Source organism: Lutjanus erythropterus, chromosome 3, assembly GCF_056507025.1.
Source record: "Lutjanus erythropterus isolate fLutEry1 chromosome 3, fLutEry1.hap2, whole genome shotgun sequence".
In the NCBI taxonomy this organism is placed as follows: Eukaryota; Metazoa; Chordata; class Actinopteri; order Lutjaniformes; family Lutjanidae; genus Lutjanus; species Lutjanus erythropterus.
Window position 1 is genome coordinate 25,106,165 of NC_139319.1, and position 21,050 is coordinate 25,127,214.

Sequence of the window (21,050 nt, forward strand, 5' to 3'; positions counted from 1 at the left end):
AATCAATTTTAGTAGCTGATTTACTGTCAAACTAACAAGTAGTTAATAAGCCTCTAGTGCTGAATTTACACTCATAATGGGTGCAACCCAGAGCTGATCTCCACTTTCTGAGAGTACACACCTGCCTCTCATTCCTCCAATCAGCTCCCAAAGCACATACACAGATGTTCCCTGCAGATTGTGCACTGCAGCCTTCCTCTTCTCTGCAAGCCCATTGTGACCATTTGCCTGTCAAACCCCTTTTATCCTTTTTTCCTGTTTGCAATTACTTCACAGCAACATTTTGTTTTAATTCAACCTGTATTACCCAGATAAGCAGAGGATGTTTGTGAACACACCTGTCACGCAGAATCACCAGACTCCATTAAAAAAAAATCAGAGACTTTTCAAACTTTGTGAAATGCCGTCCACAACAGATTCTTAATTATTGGGCCTTCTTGTAATGTGGCAAATGTTATACATTAATTTGTTTTTCCTTTTTTTTTCTTTTGTGTCTTTTTTGTCCGGCATGTTGGTTACTAATGTTGAGCTGCAGATTAAAAACAGCGCATTTTTCAAATGTGTTTATTTGGATACAGAGTGGGAAAGTGAAAGAGCTACGGCGAATTCTTAATCATTCATGCCTTCTTGTAAATTTAGCATTAAATACAACAAATTAGCTTGTTTCTTTCCTTGTAAAAAAAATATTATGTTGCTGTGAAGACCAGGCAGGGGAGACTCCATGGAAACACACACTTTTACTTTCTCTGCCTGTCATTAATGCCTTTTTTTGAGGTCATGTATGAGGTGAAAACATCAGATTTCCAGTTTACAGTAAGAAGAAGTAAAAATAGGCGTCCTGCTCATAGTTCAGTTAAAAGATCCTAGTGCAGTATGGAGCATCTCTCCTGCTGGGCTCCTAACAGCACAAATAAAACATGAGGCTCATGTAGGGTGACATAGGAGTTTCGTGTGACCCTGAACTGAAACAAATGAACAAATAACCACATTTTTGTACTGAATGATCAGTAATGAAAATTTAACTGACAAAATAGCTCTAGTGTTTATTTGCATACAGAGTAAGAAAATGAGTTCTGATTACAAGTGGTCACTTGTCCACTGTGGTCACTGACTGCGGTGTCAATGACTTTGACAATTTGACTTTTCTCAGTACCAAACACACAAGCACCAAATCACTCCCGACAAATGTCGCTCTCTCTCATCCTTCTCAAAGATGAAACCATCAAGAGAACTGATGTCCTCACAATACGTTGTTTGGGACAGAGAACAATATTAGAGTTTCTCCCACTCAGTGTTTCTTCCCAGTCCTCTTCTGCTTGTCATATGTGACTCCATAATTCATGAAGGATTGTCCCGGGGCTTAACAGTATGCAAACTTCTGGCCAATTTGCATATGGGCAATGGACTGATGTGTGTGTAAAGAGCTTGTGCCTGTGTGTGCGTGTGTGGGTTCTCTTTCACAGCATGTGTTATAAAATACAAGGCTGAAGACAATTGCAATCAACTGGAAAATGTCAGAAGAAAAGGATGATTGCATGAAGGAACTGCACAAGTTCTCCTGTTTCACGTCTATGAAGGCACTTACTTCAGCTTAACTTAAATTATGTGTGCGTGCGTGATTGTACATTTATGTGTGTTGGTGTGTGTGTGTGTGTGAGCGGATTTCTTGTCAAAGATGACAACTCTGATTACAATAACAATAGGAGGTAAATATAGAAAAGAGAAAGGCGAAAAATGAGAACAGGAAAAGCCCGGATTCTCTGAACAACATAATTTTCGAAACATTAACATAACAATAGAGCAGTCAGGGAGCATGATGGGAGCCATCTTAATACAGGGGTAGCATGGATTACCTACAGCCTCCCACTGCCATTTAAATCACGTATCTACCTGAAAGACGTAAGCAAGAAGTAAAGAGAGAAAACCAATTTCCACATCCACAAGTGTTTATGACAGAGAGGGGAAAAAAAGTGTTGCTAGCTACAGTTACATTTGACATTTCCATTTTATTCCTGAGGTCTAATCAAGAAGATCTGATGAATTAGAAGCAATAAGCTTTTCTTTTTTGTATCTATTTTGCTGCAAATAAAACTAGAGGAGTGTACTCAGTGAAGTGCAGATCTCTGCCACGCAATCTGAAAAGTATATTTGGATATAAACATTTGTAATTACCAACATTATTATTAGATTTAATTACATATATTTTCACAGTAACTGTCATAGATTACATGTATTTGTAGATGTATGTAGATGTAACTAGCAATGTGTAATTAGTAAGTTTCCACCACTATGTATGTGATATTTTGTAATGATTAATACATGAATTCTTCAGTTATGGCCAAAAACATGTTTGCAATGTCACAATGACCTTTAAGTAAAAAAAAAAAATCTAAGCAGTTCATTCTTGAGCCCAAATGGAGATGTGTGCCAAGTTTGAAGAATGTCCCTCAAGGTGTTCTTTAGATTTTGCATTCACAAGAATGGCATGACCCTAAAGTATTTGCTAGCATGGAACATTAAAAAAGATTTTTCAAGAATTCTGAATCACAGAAGCCTCAGGTCCGTTAGTCATACACGCACACACATGCAAGCATTTTTGCCCCAGGCTTACGCCTCGCAGAAATATCTAATCACAACCAATGGTAACCACTGGTAAGTGGCAAGACCTGCAAGTAGTTGTTACATCATCAAACTTCCAGCACCATCTATTTCATGAGGACGCACATTTGGCTGAATACATGTGGTGTGACCTTCTAGTTTCAGTGTTGTGAACTGGCCTGATTCAGGTCCAGTCAAGTTGGCTGATTGCATCACCTGCAATTCTGCTTGTCAAGTCGCCAGCGATTTTGGAACATAAGGCATGCCACCTGTTTCAACAGCAAATCAGCTTTTAACAAAGTCAGCTGGAGAGGTAAGATATAAACTGTCAGTATTGGCAGAGTTTTACACCTTAGACCTAGAATAGTGTCGCCAATCACCTTGTAGCAACTCTTCTCAGAGGAACGAGAGGATCACCTCATCAGTTAGTTTTAGGAACAGCGATGTCTGCATGAAACAAGCCTTAAAAGTAGAAACAGTAGCGTTTGTCCAAGTTGTTCAGAAATACACCAGAAATACGCCAGAATGTCAAATACTGATTTCTGGGTTTGTTCTGAGTCTACTGAGCACATCAAGATAAGAGAAAACAAGGAAATACAGGCAGAGAGCAGGGTCTCTGCTGATACAGCCAGTGCAGCGTACTTTGATGGATTGTTATATGAGTCTCTACATTACTTTCTTGAAAATGTTGCATATTATGCCTTTAAATGTTAAATTTACTGCTAAACTGACAGCTTCATCAGTCATCTTTTCCTCTGCTCTGTTCACTTTTCTCTGTCACTGCACTCTGTCACCGCACTAAACCACACACCTTCTATGTTTTCACCGACATGCAACCGTAGCAAGTGACTTATTATCAGTAATGCGGCCTGGTAGCTCAGCTGGTAAAGCATTAGACCCATTTACCAAGCCTGTGAGTCCTCTGCAGCAGCTGTGGTTTTTGACTCCCGCCTACGATCCTTTGCTGCATGTCATCCTCCAACTCTCTCTCCCCTTTACCTGTCCTTACTTCTGTTGACCTATAAATTTAAAGCATAAACCCCCCCCCCCCCCCCCCCCTTTTGTAAAACTCACTATGCTCATTCATATTTTAAGATGCTACAAATTATATCCAGCTATAAAAAAGCATGAAAATCCAGCAGTTAGACCTGGATTACAGAGCTATGAAGATGATACGTTGGTGTAAAGTGGCAGGTGTTGCAAGTTTCACCTGGTCACATTGCGAATCTTTGGTCTGAACTGGGCTTAAAACAACACATTGAGAGCAACACGTTAGTCTCTCAAAACATTAAATCGTGTGGCTGTTTTACATAATGAGCTAAAAATGTTTGTGTAGGAGCACTTTCTGGACCTGAATTGAGTTTGTTTGAGGTACTCTTTGGATAGGGATACATAGTGTACTCAAAAATCACAAAAAATTCGAAGGCACTCTCTTTTAAAACATCTAAAATGCTTTTATCATCACAGCATTGCCATGTTGGACCCTCTGACACGTTTCTGCATACAAGCCTTCATCAGGGAGTCAAAAAAACTCCCAGAAGAAGGCTTGTATGCAGAAAAAGAGTGTGCCTTGGAGTTTTTTGTGATTTTTTTCAGTAACATTCTATTGAAGCTGCTGTTAGTGAACAAGCTGGTATTTCAGCCTCATCTTTAGTGGATTTCTACCTGCATGATTGTTGAAATTTGGCCCAAGGCAGCATCACTCTTCACACCAAAAATGAAAAAACAAGCAAACAAACAAACAAAAAACCCCTAAGGCTTGCTGTTAATGTCATACATATCAGAACTATTTCCTGCAGGCTACCTCCATTGAACTGCACTATCCCCTAGCAATATCTCAAACATACCTTGGGGCATCTGTGTTTGGCCAGTTATCCATGGGAAAAAGATGAACCACCAAACAACAAATAAACTTTCCTTCCAGCTCCAGGCATGTTGTTCTGTACATCTCCCTGACCTCTGACCTCTGGAAGGCAAAGAGCCTCTTTCGCATCCTACAATTATTCAAATCTGCATCTGCTTTACTGCTGTATGTACTGCTGACTATTCTGCCTCAGACGATTAAAACGTCAAAACAAAATGTAGCTTTGACCACAGCCAGCATCTGTTTTTGAAGATATGACGGCAACAACAGCACAATGCAGCTTTTTCTGCGTATCAAGAGCTTTCACTTAATAAACTCTGGCATGACTGGATGATATGGTCTGCCTCCATCATTCGCCACAATCCCCATCTTTCTGTCACATGGAGCTGCATTATGCATGAAGGCTCTTCCCAAGCTTTAACAGACAGCAGCAAACAAACTTGGCATCGGACAGACTCTCTCGCTCCCTCTTTGCTCTCCTTCACTCATCATCCTTTAGCACCTCTGTGTCTTTTTGTTTTTGCTTTGGTACCTCTGTTTCACACAACCTGTGTTTGTCATTCTCCCACATCGTCCTCCTCCTCCCATTGTGTGGTGTTTGCTGCGTTTTGAACTCTTCACTGTCTCTCCTCTCAAAGAGCAGCTTCGCTTTGCCTTCCCATTCTGTTTGAGAGGCTTATATTTAGCAGCATTAGCACGGAGCTCTCCGGGGCAAAACTATTTAGCATTATGTTTCTGACCCACATAAAAAAGGTGAAAAAATAAACTTCTGCATTCAAAACTTCATTCATTCACAGCCTTATTCCCTCTTGCTTGAGCTTACAAGTGTGTTTGTGTGGCACAGTGTAAGTCTGCACACGCTGTGAAGGCTCACACTGTGCCACATGCGTCTTTAAGCCTACAATTACTATTTGATCCTGTGATTGGTCACAGCTTAACTGTATCGACTGATGGGTGGGTTGTAGTGTGCAATCAGCACACACATGTACGGCCTCCATTACACAACCTCAGATTCGCACGCACAGAAGATTAGCTAATGTTTCAAATGCCACTTTACCTCACTCTTTCAGCTACTCTTAGAAATAAGTGTTCCAAAAGGGTTCTTTCTGAAAGGCTGAGGTTCTACCAAGAACCATTTGCTTCTGGAGAACCTTTCTCTTGAGGACAGTGTTCATCAAGGGTTCTCTGTAAGAGCCAGGGTTCTATTAAGAACTCTTTTCACCCAAAGAACCCTTTTTGGAAAAAGAGCTTTTCAAGGTTTGTTGAAGAACTTTTTTGTCAGGTTCTTTGTACCATAAAATGGTTTCCAGTAGAACCCCCTGAGTGTGGTCAAAATAAATCCCTTGGAATCAAAAGGGGTTCTTGGTAGAACACCTTGGGTGGCTTCTAGATAAAAACCTTAGAAAATAAAAAGATTCCCAGTGTGGGTTCTAGATAAAACCCTTGGAATCTAAAAAGGTTCTTGGTAGAATCTCTTGACTGTGTTTGAGATAAAACCTCTTTATATATAAAAAAGGTTCCCATAGAACCCCAGGTGTAGGTTCTTGTAGCACCTTTAGATGATGGAGCAGTCTAGGCTCTGGGTGGAACATTACACCAGAGTTCTCTGTAGAACCTCTCATAGGTGGTTCTTGGTGAAACCTTTCACAGATGGTTCTGGGTATAATCCTTTCTGTTGGGTTCTAGGTAGAACTTTCTGAAAGGGATCCAAGAGGAACCTTTGTAAAAGGTTCTTCTGGGAACCACAAAGGGTTTCCCTATAGGGGCAAGCTGGAGAACCCCTCATTTCTACAAGGGGAGCTTGGCGTGAGTGCTGAAATGTCACCTGTACTGCATCTGGTGAGTTTATTGTGTAGTCTATGCATTATGTTTAGTATATATGAGTGTGTGTGTGTGTGTGTGTGTGTGTGTGTGTGTGTGTGTGTGTGTGTGTGTGTGTAGCGTCACAGAGATCGCCTGTAGCCACTCTGACTAGTTCTCAGATCCCAGCACTAGTCAGACACACACAAACACACACACCTCGACTCCTACCTGCACACACTGAATCTGTTTTCAGTGGAGGAGAAGATGTGTGCGCCGTCATCCACCCACACACTTACCTTCACTGATGCACTGAAACTTACAGCATATTTGCCGAGTACCACACAAGTGCCTCTCTTTCACTTACCCTCTCACTTCCTCTCCCTCTTTGTCTGCCTCACACGCACCACACAGTGCTCTGCTCTGATTCTAATCGAGTAACCACATCAGTATTCAAATGTGGTCAACTCTGGTGTGTTTTGTTCAAATCTTGCACATTCAGTCTGACATGAAAGCCCTGAGAGATGACTGCTGTTTTTCAACATTGTCAGCTTCTAGACAGGCTTTTGATCGCTGTGAGGTGGATTTTGTTTTAACGTGCAGTGGAGCATTTAAAGAGACAAAACCTGAAGTGACCCTTTGCTAAGCTCCTCCGCTGAAAAGCAACTGTCTAATCATAGATGAACAACAGTCACTAGGTACAGCAGGAAGTAGCTATGCATTTAATTACGTCACGTGCCAAACCCAAGGCCCGCAGGCCAAATCTGGCCCAGCACCTCATTTAATGTTGCCCACAAGAATAAAAAATATAATTTAATACAATTTGAAGTTGTATTATGAAACTACAGTGCCCTAGAATGCATCCTGATTTTGTTATCTGCACACTAGCTGCTAGATGTCAGTATGCTAGATAGCATGTCTATCATTTAACCATTTCCAGCAGTGGCACTCCAGCCCAGTGGTAGATAGTAACATTAATAGCAGCAGCCTAGCAAAGTGTCCAAGAAAAGAAAAGCTGACACAGACAGAAAGTGATTTAAAGCGATAGTTCACCCAAAAATGAAATGTCGCTCAATAGTTACTCACCCCTGTGCTGATGTGAGGAGGGGTGAAGATCTCCAGTTCACAAAACACTTCTGGAGCTTCAGTGGAAAACAGCGTTGCAGCCAAATCCAATAGAATTGAAGTGAATGGTGACCAGTTTTAAATGTAAAAAAAGAACACACACACAAAAAACAAAATGTCTCCATACTGCTCGTGTGGTGTAATCCAAGTGTCCATTAGCCGCAACATTAAAATTTGACCCAAAAAGACACAATTTACACCATGTTTTTAACCTAAATGTAAACTGTAGCCTCTCAGACTGGATCCGTGTGCACACGCCTGAAGCAGGTACACAGGCTCTCACTCAAGCAGCGCGGACATTTGGACATTGGACATTTTCTTCTTTGTTGAAAGTTTGCAAAGTCAACTCTGCGCGTAATAAGTCACTATTTCAGAGCAGATCTCTCTTTGTTGTCTGAGTTGCTTCCAGGTAGCATGTAAACTAGACTTGAGACTTGCACCGATTAATCGGCAATGCTCAGAATCAGGCCGGTTTTCACGTGATCAGCCATGACCTGCGACCGGCCGGTCAGTGTCACATATCTGATTCTGTGCCCGTCATTGTCACACACATGTTCTGCACGATGGTCACGTCACGCGCGCAGCAGACAAACTGACCATGATATCACCACAGTGCTGATAACAGCTACACACACTCAGACACATGCTTGCTTGAAGATGGTGTTAGCTACAGATTCAAAGAACAGGATAAAGAGAAGACAGACAGTCTACAACGAGACAAAGCAGCTGACAATATTGCAGAATAGCCGTCAACTCTCTAGTTCTTCAGGCTAATGTTAGCCAGCAGCAGACTGCTGTTCACAGAGGGATAGTTAAAATCTCACCTCCTGTTCTGGCTGAAGAATAAACAACCTGTGTTGATGTGTCGCCTCAAACATTTTCTCATCCAGACTCATTTAACTTCTGCGTCTGTTTGTGTCATGGCAAAGTTTTACTGCAGCAAACTGTTGCACCGCGTCAGTCTACAGTTTGCTTACATCTGCTTCCACAGGAGATCACGTGAATCAAGATTCCCTGATCTCGCGAGATCACGTTCACCCTATTCATAATCTTAATATAAAACTATAATAAGGCCTGGCTGTAACCTGGAGGACTTTGGAGAAAATTTAAATAATATTTAATGAATGTTTAATAGTCACTGTCTTATTATGAACATCCAATTTAATTTTTACAAGAAAAGTTGCAAAAATGTTTGTGAATGCTGTCAATTACAGTTCTTAGAAAGACTGAGAATCGGAATCGGCCAATCAGCAGGTCAGACCCTTCAAAAAAAATTGGAAAACTAGTCACCATTCACTTCAATTATACTGCATTTGGCTGCAACGCTGTTTTCTGCTGAAGCTAATAGAAAAAGACATAGAATAATACTTAGTACAACATTTTCATCTACCAAACTAGCTTACAACGTGCAGTAACTTTACCTCCAGCCAAACTTGTGTGAGATACCACTGCTACATACTTTGTCAAACTCATTTTTGCTTATTCCCACCAGGGGTATGTGAGGGGCTTTAGGAGAAGGATGTGGGCTGGTGCAAAACAAAGTGCGCCAATGACCCATCTCTCTCTGTCTTGTCCTCTCAGGTCTTTGTTGGGTTAGTTTAGCTTATCCCACTGTTCCTGGGGTGATTGTGGTCTGGCTGGATGAAAGTCTCAAAATCCACTGCACTTAATCTAATCCCTGCACTCACTTGTTTTGTTGATGGACAATATCAGTAAGTGCAAAGTTTACGGATAAATGCATTGCATTTCCTAAAGAGGTGGGAAGTAACGAAGTACAAATACTTATTGCGTGTTAGCAGATCTTTCAGGTATCTGTATTTTACTTGAGTATTTATTTTTGATGTCAATTTATTACCGTAATTTCCGGACTATAAGCCGCGACTTTTGTCACACGCTTTCAACCCTGCGGCTTATGTAATGATGCGGCTAATTTATGCATTTTTTCTAACGGCCGCCAGGGGCGCTCGAGCAGAAAAGGTAAGAGTGAGACAGGTGGAATATATGTGTCGAGGAAGACGCAAGTTTAATGTAACTTCGCTGTGCTACCGTGTTGCTGCTATGTTACTGCCGCGTCTCAGTGACTTTTACCGGTATGTTTTTTTAACCAGCCCTTTTAGTGCTGTGTTACTACCGTATTGCTGCTGTGTTACTGCCGCGTCACAGGCACTGTTTGGAAAGAAAAGCTAAGGTATATTATTAAAACTTTGAAAACTCTTTCTGTGTACCCGTCTTTCTTTGTAAATATCTCATGTTTCAATGTGGGCACATGCGGCTTATAGACAGGTGCGGCTTATGTATGTACAAAATGGTTTTTCCTTTAAAAATGTACTGGATGAGGCTTATAATCAGGTGCGCTCTATAGTCCAGAAATTACGGTACTTTTACTCCCTACATTTTAACACAAATATCTGTGCTTTCTACTCCATACATTTTCAGAACAACTCATTACTTTAGTTTTAATACATCTGAGGTGAATTATTGATTAGTTTTATTTTTGATCATTGCACACCACCTTTCTAAATACGAGACCAATTTAAACTTAAACACACAATGAAAACAATGTAAAAGACTTTTTTTAAAACACACATTTTTCATTTTTTACACAAGAATCAGGACTTCTGCTTAAGAGAAGAATTAATACTTTTGCTACCGCTGATTGTTGACTTAAAAATCAAAATCAATTTGTGTTTCACCACTTAAAGTTTGGGAAGCCAGTTTATTTTTGGCATCATTAAGTTCCAAAATAAAGTTCCATCATAACCTAAGTATAATTTAATTCAATTGGTCTGAGATTTATTATTCTCATGTTCCTGGTTTTAGGCTTCAGAAAATCTAACCTGTGACAGAGAACCTTTGCCAATCACAAGTTAGTATTTCACTTCACTTTTCACAGTATTTCACTTCCTGAGAATAACACTAAACAATCAATCATTTTTCTCCAAAATTGTTTAGCGCACCTTTAAATACTTTTAATGTGAAGCTGCTGTAGTAGGAAATGTTCAGTTTGCATTTGCAGTAACTTGGTACAGTATTTTTCTTCTGGGAATTTTGCCAGTGTGCAATAGTGCAAATATATAAATACCACAATACTTTCATCAGTAGCCAATCTGTGGGCTGGATGGGAAGCTTTGCGAATGTGGCCTGTAGGCCACCAGTTGACGATACCTGAGGTACAGTCTTCAATAGCTTGTTATTTTTTCTAAAAGCCACAAATTTACACATTAAAGTAAATTTAAAAAGTTAAGTAAATGTAGATTTTGAAATATGAAAGTTGATGCAGATTAATTTGCGTTCATGTCACTTTGGAGTGCTTAGAATCAAAGCACTACCTCTACAGTATAATCTGCTCTATATGTCGTAAACTTCTAAGCAAGGCCAGCAACATACAGTAAGAGTGGCGCCACAGTCTCTTAGTGGATTGGACTACGCTCAAAGCACTCTATACAAATATTTAATATATTCACTTAAAAGGCAAAGATGTTTCTTGGGGCACTCCACTGATTTCACTGGTCATGGTGAGAACTACTCACCCTGTGAAAACTATTGTATAATATCTTCTCTGGCTCTGAAGGTCAGGATATCCCAGCCTCTGCTGCAATGACATCCTTAAAAAACAATAGTTAAATGTCACCACCTTTGCTAGTTGGCACCCGAAATATTAGTCAGATAATCTATATATTCATATTTTATTAATGTACAATGCTGTTAAATGTTGCTTCTGCTGTTACACAGCCACCTCCCAGTAGCCGAGGCTGCAGTTCCAGAAGATGGCAGCCCTCCTCTCCCAGCAATAATACCCAGACGGCCCGGATGTTGTTATCAGCATGGTGGAGCAGATGATATCTTGTAAACATCGCCATTTGGCAGTATTTTAATCTTAAAAATGAAAATGAGGTTGTATGGCTGTGGGAGAGTAAAGCAACATATAACCACTTAACCAGAGCAATGTGTTATCACATTTAACACGGGTACAGAGACGTTATCCTGCAAGGAGAGCAGGCTGCTGCTAGCACTGCTAACGTTAGCCACACTGTGTGGCGGCAAATGTTAGCTCCAGTTAAACAATGCTGCTGACCAACAGACCCAGTCATTCCACTCAGTCTAAAAAGAAAACACATTTATTTATTTGTTGTCATGTTTTGTAGGATAATGTATAACGTTCACAAAGCATAGTGCAAAGTGCAACACATTTCAGCTACATTTATCATATGATTTGGTTACTAATGAATGTGACCTTCAATAAACATAATATTTCTTTGGACAATGTTTGACAGGATCAATTAATGAACTGTGTATTAATTAATAACCAACTTTACCTGTTTTCTGAGTGTTTTTTTTTTTACTTTTTGACTAGTCAACAAGTCAGGGAAATTAGTTGCCAGGAACATCCCTATTGTTTTTATAGCCTGTCTCCAGCTGTATGAAAGTGCTAAGGCTAAATCTGTGGAGTGCAGTTTTGAAGGTTTTAACTTGAGCAAGAAACTGCAGCTATCCTGAGTTGTATGCCTCCTCATCATTATAGAAAGAGACAGCAGCTAAAAGAGAGAGGGTCTGGAGCAAAAATAAGAGAAAAGTTGTAGAGTTTCCGGTAAGTTTAAAAATCAGTTGGAGCTGTCGCACACACAGACACAAACCACACACACGATGTCGGTGTATGTACGTCTGTGCCGTCAGTCAAGAAAACCTGTTTTATGTTTTCTTGCTAAAAGTCTGAGTCAAAACTGAGAGAAAAGTGAGATGAATATCTGCTCTTTTTTCCTTTTTACTGTATCTGAACAGAGGCTCGTGGGATGGAGCAGTATCTTGGAGCGAGAGAGAACACAGATGCTCTGACTTTCAAAAAAGCCGCTTCACACTCCAGGCAAAATCACGCCACTCCGCTCCCACTCTGCACAGCTCACATTCCCAGCTGCCTGCAGCCCCCATCCATCCCAGTACATGTTGTTAGACTCGAAAAAAAAAAAAAAGAAAGACAGACACACAAAGTGCACCTTGTAAATATGTGCCTGAATGGGTAATTGAGTTGGATGAAATCTTTAGAATTACAAAAACAAAATGCCAAAAGACTGGACTGGATCCTCCCAAATGAGAAAAGTCTCAAAAATAATACTCTAAATGTACAAATGTACACTTAGTTATTATACTTATTTTTATTATCAATAATGCTTGTTTATACTGGAGTCAAGCAACATTTTCAATTCAATAAAATGCAGAAAGATGAAAAATGGGGTAACAGAGGAGGGGGTTGGGGTAGTCTCATCCATAGTAGCAAATGACCCAGCACTGCCAGTATGTATGTGTGTAATTATCTGCATCTGCTCGTGTTTATACTTGTACTTATGTGTGTGTTTGTGTGCACAAGTGTGTGTGCTTCTCTAATGTGTGGCTCAGAGGCAGCCATGTCGTAATGCCACTTAACTATTGACATCAAAGAGACAAGCCCTGGGGGACAAGATAGACAGTCATGGAGACAGAGCTTTGATGACTACGTGAAGCTCTGTTTCATTATTAATAATGCCTCACTGTACTGACAAGAAAATATGGCTGCTGTGATAGAATTCAGTATATTTTATCTAGACCAACAATAATAATTATTGTGCCCCACAATAATCATTATAAACTGATGGGAATGCAAGAGGAAATGTGTGAGTTGCTACAAAAAAATTCTGGAAATAAAGCACTTGAATATTTGCTTTTGCACCCTGCAAAAAATTTACGACCTACAAATTGTAATTCCTGAACAGATGCTTAATTATTTAAGGTGCTTCAATATGCATTTTTAAGCCTGGGATGGAGACAGTCTGGTGAAAATAATGAAAACTGTGCCTCATCCTCTTGTGCACAGATAAGGGGAAGCCATTTAGAGCTGATGTTTTATTCTGTTTTAGTACCGTGCAGACTGTAAAGCTATCTCTGGCTGCTCTATGGAGGACAAATATAGTGCCCGTTGCCATGGTTATGACAGAGAACGCCGCATCCACACAAACAGAGTGGTGAGACCACGAGGATATACACCTACACACCTCTCTCTCCCTCCTCTTTCAATCCACAAACACCACGTGTAGATGAGGAGGAACTGTCCGTGTGTGTGTCTCACATGTTACGTGTGAGATGTGTGTGTGTGTGTGTATGATGAGCACCTGTGGAAGTACGATTTGTTCCTTTTTTTTTTAACAAGTTGAACACAGACTCACCGTCACAGTGGGGATGGCAGTGACGAGGGAGTAGACGAGGACGGGCGGCGCCTTGCTGTTGTCCTCTGGTCCTGGGTACGGCTTGGAGTAGGCTTTGTCAAAGCAGAAGAAGCCCTGGATGTGCACGGGGAACGTGTCCGTGTACTCAAAGTAGTACGCCAACAGAACGGTTCCTGCCATGATGACCAGCTGGAAATAAAACATATTGGTTCCAGCTTTAGGATTGGATCCACAAGGAGAGTGTAGGAGTTGGGAAAAGAAGAAAAAGACAGCCAGAAAGAAAAGAGTGGAAAATATTGTCACGGATGAAAAAAAGAAGAAGGGATTTTTCCTTCTCAGAGCAAAAAATGATGGATGCTTCCGTAATGTGTAAAATGAATCAAGTGTGCGTGGAGAGATAGTGAGGGATGAGGATGGGAGAGGGAGGGAGGGAGGGAGAGATGGAGACAGAGGGAGACAAATAAGGAGAAAGACAGATAGAGAGGAGGGGGAGACAGAGAGAGCAATGACAGAAATACAGAGAGATCCCTTCAGCGGTGTCAGTATGCAGAGTGGGAGGGTAAAGATACAAATGGAGAGCGATCAAAGAAAATAACGCTGCATGGAGGAAGAGGAGAACTGAGGGGGGTGAGACACAGATGGGGTGAAAAAGAGCACAGCGGTGAAGAAGACGAGAAGAGAGAAGAGAGAGGAAAAAACAACCCTGGGAAGAGCAGAAGTATATGTGTGTGTGATTCTCTGCATAACTTATGTTGTTATTGTACCACATTGCACTCTTTGAAATAAAGGTCCTAATAAGAACCATGAAGCATTCTTCAGCTTGTCTCCATAGAAGAACCCTTTTTGATTCCTGGTAGAGACATTTCTAGGGGTTCCACTTGGAACCCTTGCAGAGATTTCTACCTAGAACCCAACATAAAGGGCTATATGTAGAACCATCTGTGAAATGCTTCACCCAAAACCCACCACTGCCCTTTATCTCCAAAATAGCTGTGGTTCTTGAACTGGTTCTGTTAACTGTTATCTGGAGAGATAAAGGCTCCGACTAGTGCCAGTTCTAAAAAGAACCATTCTATAGTGTAATGGTTCCACCTAGAACCCTCTTTGGAAGTCTGCCCAGAATCTTTCCACCTTCTAAGGCCGCTGACAAGAACCTACCTGGGGTTTCAACCAAGAATCTTTTTGTATTCCAATCGTTTTATCTTGAACGTACCCAGGGCGTTCTACCGAGAACATTTTTATATTCCCAGGATTATATTTAGATATCACACTTTATACTGCAAGGGTTTTATCTAAAACAACCCAGTGAGTCAATTTATATTATCTTAGTTCTTCAAGGACTTCAACAATCCTTGAAGAATTATTTCTTTCACAAAAAGTACTTTGGAAGAAAAGGGTTCCTAATGGAACCCCCAGTCTTACAAAGAACCCTTGAACCAAGTGGTCCTGGGTAGACCATCAGCCCTTCAGGAAGAACCCCTCTGAAAACCTTATTTCTGAGAGTGTCGAAGTAGCCTGCGTTTCCACCAGTTCTAAGTGGAACCAATGTAATCAAGGATGTCATTAACAGAGGGTGCTGCACAGTGAACAGTGACCTGTAGAATATAACACCTATGGGTTCTATCTAGAACCTTTCCATCTTCTAAGGATGTTAACAAGAACTCACCTTGGGGGCTTCACTGAGAACCTTTTTATATTCAAACATTTTTATCTAAAACCCAGGGGATTCTACTGAGAGTCCTTTTAGATTATGGTACAAAGACAAAAGAGTTTTCAACAATCCCAGTGGAACTTGAGACCCCTTCATGAACCCTTTCCTCAAAAAAGGGTTCTTCGTAAGCAAGTGGTTCTCAGTACAACCTCAGCTCTTTAAGAAGAACTCTGTGGAATCCTTATTTCTAAGAGTGTATTGTTGTACCATATAAAACACCAGCTGTATGCAAAGCACACGCCATGAAGCATAAAATATGACCTTCATAACTATTTAAAGGAGGAGTTTGCTAATAAAATTTATTAGCAATTCATAACGGGTTATATGCATGGCAGAGAGATAGAGTAAGAGAGGCAGAGGGGATGATAAACACAGAAAACATGAAAAAAACATGCTATTCTGCACAGATGAAACAGATGCAGGAGAACTAATTATTCATTTATACTCCAGTAAACAGCATGCTAACACCTTTCCCCAATTCTCTATAGGAAAAGATATACTTAAAACTGCACAGTGAGCTTCTCTAAATCTGTAATTGAAAACTGGAGGTTTGTGCAATATTTGTTTGCCCTGTGGGAAAAAGCCTGAAACAAAGAGTTTAAAAAAGGAATTTGAGTTTAAATATAGCATGGTGCTGATTAGCTTCATTGTAATCTGCAGCCTAAATGTTTGCCTGATTAATTTCTATTGTTTGTGACGGACAAATTTATCAGCAGCAAAACACGAGGAGCCTCTACTGGCAGGCTGAGCTGGTTTACAGCTTCAGAGATGTCGAGGCAGGAGAGAAACAGCAGTTTGGTGGCTGTATGGTAACAATTTTTTTCTTTTACCTAGGAGAGATTACAGTATATGTAAATGACCATATTGAATAGTCATCACTGACTAAACAAAAAAGCAGTGGGGAGACTTTAAAGGATTGGGTGCTAACTAATATGCCAGAGCCAGATCTCAAACAAGGTGGTGGGCTAAATAAACCCTTTTCACAGCCGACATTTTGATCTGTCTGACACAGGTGTGCAACTAATGAAATTATTAATTTGTACATTGCACTGCACTTATTGCTGGAAAGGACATACGTATCATTCCTGCTATTAGTTCCACTTCTGCTCTTCATGCTTTGACAGGTCAAAACGTCAGCTGTGAAAAAGGTCTGTGAAATTGATTCAAAGGGTAAAGGAATAAGAGGGCAGTCACAGCAGCTTGACTATCGAGGTACAGATCAGCAAAATTCAGTCAGAGAGCAAATAAATATGTAAAGTCCAAGATACACAGTGTCGTTGCACAGTAGAAAGCATGTGGTGGCCATCTGCAAACAGCATCAGACAAATATAAAATATTAAAGTTCATTGTCAGTAGCAGTCATTTATCTTTTGTGTGTAAACACGCTGGGAGTTCAAGCAAAGGTTAGCTTGCAGTTACAAAACAGAGTTACTGTTTTCAGTCTGTAATTCCACAGAAGTGGGTGTTCACAAGGTCAGCAATTATTTCATCAATCAATAATCATCATAAACAAAACAAACAGTATTTAGGAGGCAGAGGGCTGGCAACAAAATATTACAAAACAACTGCAAAGGAAGTGATGCTGAAATAGCACATAGTAATCGAAAGAGTGTGTTTGGGATGGTGGACATTCGGTTTAAAATGCCTGTCAACTGGAAGCTCAATTCTCATGTCACAAGTGATATCTGTTAAGTGAAGCTTTCAATTTAGGGATTGTCAATTGGCAGTCCACAAGCCACATCTGGCCTACAGAACGGCTAATGATGAAAATGTATATCATAAGTATATATTTATATATTTGCAGTATTACAAACTGGCAAAATGCTCAAAAAGAAAACCTAAGAAATCCACCTCTGAGCATGCTAAAGCTCATAAAAAACACAATATATCTTGATCTGTACACAAACTGACGAGTAAAAAAGACAAAATGTGGTTTTATGGGGATTTACGCTGGTTGCCTGGCAACTTCACAACACTCCAGGAAGTCACTTTTCTGGGCAATCATGTGCAAAACACATCCACCAAAATGTGACTAGAACTACTCCTTTTAATTTGCAGGTTTTGATGTGCCTAACAACAAACTGTATAACAAACTGTACTGCATATGAACATTGTTGTGCTGTTATAGTGGAGTAATGCATAGTGTTCGCCATTTAAATCAACATGTTGTTGTTTAAAATTAGATTTTGAAGGATTTGATGGAGAATCCTCTCTGGAAACATTTCACAGTGGCAGATGGCTGAAGAAGTGACAAACCGCTGAGAGAACCTCCTCCAGCAGGTTTATCCTCTTCAGCTAAGTGACAGAGTACCCACTTGGACAAATGCTTTGGGGAGGGGAAGGGGAGACTTGTTACACGTAACATGTTTCAGCTTTATTATACAGTGAAGAGTGACAATGAACATGGGAAGAGAGATGCTAACCTAATTCAGACTCCTTAAATTATAGGCCCCGCTTCACTGTCAGATCTGCTCCTCTGCAAATTTTCTTTTCCTGTCTTTTACAGTCGCTGTAGATTCCCTACATGAACTGCAAAATCAAATAATTGATCTATACCTTCCCGTGTTAATGCTCAAACTTCATCTGCTTCAATCTGTTTGCGGGAGATGTCAAAGTCTTTGGACTGAGGGTCCCAAGTGAGGAGAGCATCACACCAAAGGGATGATGTGCTCAGTGACAACACATGTGCCCTGAGGCTCTTAAAAGCAAAGTCATCAGGGACACAGAGACACACACGTACATGCAAACACCTCCAGCCTGTAGTTTATATATAGACTATCAAGCAGCTCCATGTTTTCCTATGTTTGTTTCCATCTTACATGAGCTTTGTTTGCTGGAGCGAGTGGGTGTGTGTGAGCGTGTGTGTTCCCATGTGCAGAGTGTGTTTGAATATGTCTGCAGGCATGTGGGTGCAATATTCCCATGTCTGAGGAGGAACTCTGACACAGGCGTGCTGTGTTCAACATTTCTTTCCATCATCCGCTCCTCTCTTCTTGCCGAGCTACAGAAGGCTTGAGGGAGGGAGCGAGGGAGGGAGGTGTAGAAAGGTGGGAGGAAGCAAGCGAGGGAGGTCTGCGAACACCCATCAAAGTTTAAACAAGCATTTGAAGACAACTGCAGAAAGCCTCCCTGAGAGATTATGCATGTCATTGTGCATCTACTTTTGCACTACATAAGCATTAAAATTGAGTGAGCTTATTGACTATACTTCCAGTCTAAGAGATCTTACAATCTGTGCAGAATAATACATGAAAACACAAGTAAAAACTGTTTACATTCATTCTGGAATAAGATTACCACTGTAAAAAAAATCAGCATGACTAAAAGAATCAGTAAATGGAGTCAAAATGTGTCAAGAACACAAAGCTTTCAATTCAATCGATTTGAAGTGGTGGACATATTAAATCACTCGTCTGTATTTTGTAATCTGTATTTGCTGGAGTTTTTGTATTTGCTTTGAGGAGGCTGGTTACAGGGGCACAGGGTTGGTATGGCTCGTGGTGTTGGGGCCAAATGTGATATTTTTTTATGGGGCCCAAAAATTCCTGGCAGTGGTTCTGCAACCCACCCAAAAGTCCACAAGTAGAATGTATTGTTTTTTGGCTAGCAACATGTTGTATAGGTCTGGGCACTCAGACAACAGCATTGTGGATTCTACTGCAGAAAAAAGTAGTTCCTACACGACACTGGTCACAAACGGGTCTGTGCATTATCTTGAGTAACCGGGTCATTATTTCTTTGAGCACCACAAGCCGCATGCCATCTAGTCCAATTATATTAGAGAGAAGGCAGCTAGGCGGCTCTATAGCTGATATCTCCAAAACTCTGCAACTCACGCCAAAAATCTCTAAATGGGAAAATAGCATTACAGGCCAGAAGAAAAATAGGGTTTGTATTTTTAGTTGTGGAGTGAACTGTCCCTTTAAATTACCTAATGTTAATAAAATGCTAGCTTACTAACTAGTTAACTAGCTAGCTAATTGATGTAGATTAGCTAGCTAGTTAGCAAGGATTTTGCTAACATTAGCTAACTTAGGATGCAATATGTAATTTTCACAGGTCCCCTAACAAAATAATTTCACCATGTTCAAAATGTGGCCTTTTTTTTAAATATAGATAAGCCTTCAGGAGCTTTCACACCACCACAGAGTAATCATCCAGCAATCATCCTGAAAATCGAAACAAAGGCTAAGGCTGCTGCAGTCCAGGACTGCAATGAAAGGCATGTGCTTCAACAAACATCATAGTGTTAATACAACACAACCAAATGTCTACAATACGTTTATTACTGTGCAAATCTCTATATATGAACATGTGCACAATTCAGTCAGTCTAGCGACTTGTTGTACAGCTCCGTGTTCTCAGACAACCACCAGATGTTCAGCACGTCGAACTCTGAGCAGCAAACCAAATTCTGTGCATGTTCAGGAGGGCAATAAGCGCCTCTTAGCCCCACAGCCGTGACTGAAGCTGCTTTCCCTCTGCTGCCTTCCCTTCACCAAAGTGACTGGAGGCAGAAAGTTACTGTGTGGGGGTGTGAAAAGGCCTTAACATATAGATAAGTACAGGAAGTTGACTGTGGGTCTGCAGGGTACCAAGCTTGCTCAGCTGTTAGCTGTTAGTTAGAGTTAATCAGGGTCTGGAAAATATACTTACTAGCTAGTAACATTAGTGTAACCAGTGGGTTTCTGCCTTGCCTTGACAGGGAAGCTTTAATTAAAGAAACTAAAACTGAAATCTAAAAAAATCTGTTAGATATTAGTTACGCTGAAAAACACGAAGGAGAATAGCTTTTTTAGGTTGTTGTTATTGGGGTAAAGGGAGAAGGAAGGGCAGGACAGGAACAATGGGAAAGGGAGGAGAGAGAGAGTGGGGGAATGGTTTGCAGCAAAGGGCTGTAGGCGGGAGTCAAACCCACGGACAACCTCAATACAACATGAGGCAAACGTTCTTCCAACTGAGCTACCAGGCCACCCAGCTCACTCTATTGTAATGGTTCTACTACGCATGTTTTGCACTGTTAAGATCTATGCTTGTAACATTGGAGATCTTGGAAATTTACTCAGCCCTCTGCATTTATTGCTCTTGAAAAAGACATCTGAAAAATGTCCAGTTTTATTGTCACCTTGACGGGACATTTGCATCGCAGTGGCCCAACTGTTCAGTTCCTCCAGTTGCATTTCAATTGGTTGTTCAGTTAGTCAGTCAGTGGTTGCTTTGACTGACAGAAACCGTCCAGCAGGTACCCCTGAATTCACAGCCTCCCATCTCCAAGATATCCTGATTGGCCATTTCAAATCTATGATGTGGGGAAATTTGCAGAATTCATTTTCTCAATGTGGAGGGCTTAAAGTCAGACCCATACTAAAACAATTTAAAGGCTTAAAATGTAATATCAGTTTCAGTAATATAGTATTATAAAAAGTCATTTTGATACAACTGATGAGCAAGTACTTTGTAGCAAGATACTTTTTGAGGCATTTAGGTTTAATAATACATCTCATCTCCCTTCACTCCCACAGCTAGTTTGTTTGAATATTAATAAAGGTCAAAGCAACTTCAAGTTGATGGCTTCTAATTAGCACAGAGACACATCCTGCACGAGTCACCTTGGAAAATTAATTTGCATAAAAAATCATTTCTAAAGCAGCGCGTGCACGTACAGTTTGAAACTACTGACAAACTGAAGTTGCAGGAGGGTCAAGACAGTCTGGCTTCACTGTGTTTACCCAGAGTAGTCACATGGCAGATATCATAA

The 21,050-nt window shown here is 40.6% G+C and overlaps 1 protein-coding gene across 2 annotated transcripts in view; it reads right to left on the reverse strand.

The window, feature by feature from the left end:
* plppr2b (phospholipid phosphatase related 2b) overlaps window positions 1-21,050 on the reverse strand; it is a 74,297-nt gene that overhangs the window by 27,291 nt on the left and 25,956 nt on the right. For both annotated transcript variants that reach the window (XM_084715576.1, XM_084715577.1), the window contains exon 3: window positions 13,582-13,770. In XM_084715576.1, the coding sequence (XP_084571702.1) occupies window positions 13,582-13,770 (189 nt within the window). The remainder of the gene's footprint in view (window positions 1-13,581; window positions 13,771-21,050) is intronic.